This window comes from Syzygium oleosum, unplaced genomic scaffold (assembly GCF_021117445.2).
Source record: "Syzygium oleosum isolate NSW1041296 unplaced genomic scaffold, Sole_v2.1 Sole_v2.19, whole genome shotgun sequence".
In the NCBI taxonomy this organism is placed as follows: domain Eukaryota; kingdom Viridiplantae; phylum Streptophyta; class Magnoliopsida; order Myrtales; family Myrtaceae; genus Syzygium; species Syzygium oleosum.
This window is the reverse complement of record NW_026607503.1, coordinates 5,988,393-5,993,183: the sequence shown is the minus strand read 5'-3', so window position 1 is coordinate 5,993,183 and position 4,791 is coordinate 5,988,393. Positions and strand designations below refer to the sequence as shown.

At 40.5% G+C, this 4,791-nt stretch overlaps 1 protein-coding gene across 1 annotated transcript; it reads right to left on the bottom strand.

Moving 5' to 3' along the window:
* Positions 1-728: 728 nt before the first annotated feature.
* Positions 729-1,444, bottom strand: LOC115674051 (protein GLUTAMINE DUMPER 2-like). Its single transcript, XM_056320032.1, has one exon. It carries the CDS (start codon positions 1,255-1,257, stop codon positions 922-924), a length of 336 nt encoding a protein of 111 aa, XP_056176007.1. The 5' UTR covers positions 1,258-1,444; the 3' UTR covers positions 729-921.
* Positions 1,445-4,791: the final 3,347 nt, after the last annotated feature.

Genomic DNA, 4,791 nt, shown 5'->3' with positions numbered 1-4,791 from the left:
TATTTGCTCGAGCGATGGTGGCCCCCCCGCTCGGTGGTGGCAAGGCATGGTGCCTCCACTGCTCGAATTGGCCCTCCCTCACCCGAAAAGAAAAAAAAAGGGAAAATGCTATCTCTCACAGTCGCAAGTCCTCTTTTCTTTTTGAATTTTCAGGCTTCTTTCAATGTTCAATTTAATATTTTATGTCCAGAAAAAAATTTAATTTTTGATGTGGCAGTATTGAAACGACGGCGTTTCATGTTTGAGTAACCTCTATTACCGTGTTTGTAGCTACGAGGTATTAGAAACAATAAAGAAAAAGGACGTATAGGATATTTTGTCCACGAAAAATGGACGGACTTAACGGAAATCCTAAAAAATAAACAAAATACCATAGATGGTAATAGTGCCAAAGTAATCGACTTATAAGTTTGTAACTCACCATTTACCAAAAAGCTATGATGAACTCTCTTATTATCTCTAGTAACATCAAAATTCTAAAAAAGCTTTGCTGAGAGGTCTCATCCCTCTAAATTAAGAGCCGCGTGGCTTGACTTTTATCTTTCGCTTTTTGCTTAATCAAAATTTTGCGACGCACCTACTTTGATATTTTTTCTAACGAGACCCTTCAAACTTTCGCAAAACGCAAATGTTAATACGTATCGTACATAATATCTTCACATTTTTTTTTTGAAATTCGAAACATACAAGCATGTCTAAAAGCTGCAACATGGTCTGAGGCGAGGAAGTAGAAGAAGCACAACTCATGTACATAGGAAAGAAAAATCCTTCTATTTACATATTTGCGAAAATGAAAGAATCGATGTAATTCCTAAAAAGCGATGGAAAAACCAAAAAAAGGAAGAAAGGGATCTCAAAATCCAGCACTCTCTCCATACAATATCACAAGCAAATGAAAGATTGATCGGCGATGATGATCGCTCAAACTTGTTGGCATCCGTCGTGGCTCGCGGTTGAACTCGAAGCAAGCTTCGCCAAGAACGTGGGATTCTCGTGCCCGGGCATTATGACCACCTTGGGCACAATGTCCTCTAGCTCCATCTTCGACGGCTTCTCGTCATCGCCATTCGCCCCGGCTTGATCCTCGGGATCATGGCTCAAGGCCGACGATGCCGAGGACTTCCGGTGGGAGCAGGCGAGGACCACCAACGCGACCGCGATGAGGCCCAGCATGATGGTCAATCCTCCAAACAGGTACGGGATCGGCGAGTTCCACTTGTGGAAGCCCCCGTCCACGGCAGTGGTGGAGGAGTTCATCTTTGACGAAAGTGGGAGCAGCAAACGGTCTTCCTCTTTGTGAAGAGAGAGAGAGAGAGGGAGAAGCTCTCGGCCTTGTTTTGCTCTCTCAAGTTTGTCTTTTGGGTTCTGGTTTTTTGTCAGTGCAACGTGATCAGGGTGCCTTGTGTTGTGTTGTGTTGTGCTGTGCTGCGCGTGCCTGTATTTATACTTGGGCACTAGGGATATAAATAGAGAGAGTCCTTGGACGACAAGCCGTGTTTATTCAGGTCATTTTGGAAAAAACATAAATGGAAAAGATGCACAGTGCTTGTTGGATTAGGACGAAGAAGGTGCAGAGGAGGAGGTTTGCAAAAGGGAGATTCTGTTTTTCCGTGTGCTTCACTGGTACGCATTGCACTCGATACTAAGTATTTCTCCCCTTTATTTTTGTCATTGTCTTCGAAGTTTTCTTTACCTTTTCTGGTGCCCAGTTTGCCCTCGAGGTTTCCTTGAGGCAAGCAAGTGTATGTCACTAGCCAAATACATTAAAAAATTATATGGCACCGCACCCGCTTTGTGCTACCACATTTTTCATCATTGAATTCGCGTCACGTGACAATCAAATATCCCTTTTGTCCAAGATGCCTTCCACGACTTGACCACCAGCCTCTATGCACAACGATGCCATCGATCCCCTATCTATCCATCGTATGGCTCTTCCACTTCTCTCTATTTTGCCCCCCTCCCTTGTTGCTCAACTCCTCGGCTCGGGGGGTTGATGTTTACCGAAGACCTCGGAAGGCTCAGCTACGGCCGCCGATCCCAATTCGACCCTAATTTGAGGTTGAGACTCGAGCCATGCCCGACTCGAGATTTGAGGCTTAGGTTCTTTTGGAGACTCAAATCTTGAATAGTTTTTTTGTTTCTATTTTTTTTTTAGTGAAAATGCATGGGCATTGACGTAATTTTGGCGTAGTGAGAAAACTCATGTTGTTCTATTAGTGAAGGGAAAGGAACCAACATGAGAGGAAAAGTGAGTGAGGGGTGAATATGTGCCGTGGAGCCCTAATTAGCTTTTGGCTTGTCCAATGCCAACATCTCCCGTCGCCCCCCATCAAAGCGTGTCCTCTCAGCTCAAGTATTAGTTCTCTCGATTTTTGATTGATCCATGCTTAATACATTGATTGGAATGCTAATCATAACCCAGTCCCACTTTTATTCGTCATTTGATTGGATTGGATTACTTGATATACTTTGTGACAGATGATCTTGGCACTTCGGCATTTGATAAATGTGATTTTCGGAGACATTATATTATAGTTCAGAGATGCGAGGAACCTTGTATCCGATCAATTCCTTATTGTTGGCTCTAATCGATTTACATTGTCATTTAACTTGGTGCTGATAGCTATCGGCAGATGTTAAATCAACTCTTGATTGAATTATAGTACAGTTTCGACTTAATTGAAGCAATATGGTCCGGTAATTAGCCCAATGGTAGGAAAAAGAAGAAGAAGATAAAAGCTGCCATACGTCCGTCCTTGTGCTCTGCCACAAGTTTGCGGGAAGTGCGAAAGTTGGAAGAGACCAACAAATCAGCCTTATCCTGTCCCAAGCCACACAAGGCTCAAGAGCTGGGCAATATTTAGCATGTGATAGGTTTGGTGTTTGGTGACACCAAAAGATTACAAATTTTCATTATGGATGAGGAAGTAGCTTGTTCGGCAAGAATAAAGTTTGCTCAGATCAGAAATCATCAGTCAACAGGACAAACTTATCAACAATTAAGAAAGCCGACAATACATGGCGTGAAAGTTATCGACAAGAGGCTTCACTAGGACTTACGAGAGACTGATCGACAAAATCATCAACAGCAAGCAATCCCGAATTCTGGCTAAGTGTTGAGACAATGCAATTAATGAGCAGAAGCCTGCTAACATAACAATTAAACATAGTGCCAGTGGGTCGACGCAAGCGCATAACTGCTGAATGGTTATGCCGATACTTTTGGCAGTAAAATTCTTGTAGATAATTATTACTGGTTAATAAGAGGTCGTGTCTTACGTTTGTAACTTCTAAATAGTAACTGCAAATTAAATCAAGAGGTTATTTATGGATTTAAAATTTGTAATAACTACTCTTGGTGGGTGGGGTATAAAAGCCCGCAATCTAATTATTGTAACACACACAATCAATTACAAATTGCCTTTTTATCTTTAATTTCCTCATAATTTACATTTCTAGCAACTTATAATTTCCACTACCCTTTATTGTTGGGCTAACAATACAACCTAAGGAGTAGGTTGACTGAGAACTATAAAGAACTTTTGTGAAATATAACAAGTTAAACTTCACCAGCATTAGATATTAACGTAATCAAGTGTGCTACTAGTGAAAAGATATTGATAATAATGAACAAGTAATGCTAACGGTGAAGAGATAGAAGATAGCACACATAGATTTATAGTGATTTGGCTTTATCGCAAAGCCTAAGTCCACTCTAAAAACTAACAATCACAACAAGGTCAGAATCCACTAATAATCTTCAAAGCAAGTTACAATCAGCAAGTGTTGCTCCTATCAACCGATTGATCACATTAATAAGACACAACCACTGCTCTTACATTGTACACTTGACTTACTCAGGATTGTAACTCAGTAGCACCTCAAAGAAACAACAAATAGCCACTATCGAAAAAAAAAAAAAGTAAAGAATAACATTCAAAGCAATAGACTATATTTGTTTGTTTTCACCAAACCTCACTACTTCTCTTGGACTGAATTTATAACCATCTAACCTTAGATGACCGTTCACATCACAATACCCTCAAGTAGCCATTTGCCATCATCAATAGCAAAACGTCTCTCTGTCGATCACCAGCATCAGAACGGCTCTCTAACGGTGGCAGTTTTCCCAAACTAGTTAGTTTTCTCTTGTCAGAGTCTATCTTCTACTTAGTATTGTCAGAACTACTCCTAATCAACTCCAGTGCTCCTATTGCGAATTTCAAGCCTTTGTAATAGATATATTGGCATTATTACCATTATAATAGGATGAGTATGCAAAAACCACTTTCTAAATATCTATATCTGCACTGTCCCTTAGGAGTGCAGATTATCAATAGTCTGTTGATGTTGCCCACCAATGAAACTATGTGGAATGACATGCGATCAATTTTCCAATGATCCTCTTGGCTTCGTCAGCTTCCAAAGACATCCATGGACATCAACATCCCCGCCGATTCCTCATCTTCATTGATTGATTGAGTTAGCATTCAAATACTTCCAAGGACATTAGCATTCCCGCTAATTTTTTGTCTTCACTGAACTCACCAAGATTATCAGTATTCTCATAGTCTTCCCACCTCACCTAAAAAGAATTTTTATTGCCAATATTATGTTACGCCAATAATCATTACAACTGCATCGCAATTAGATCTTCTAGTCCTTCCAATCATATCAATGATTGTGACTCTACAGTTATTCACTCGCATGGTCCTTTCAAGCTCTATTAAACATCAAAGTTCTAAGCTTGTTCACCAATCACCAAGGTCCATCCAACTGTTTATCTTA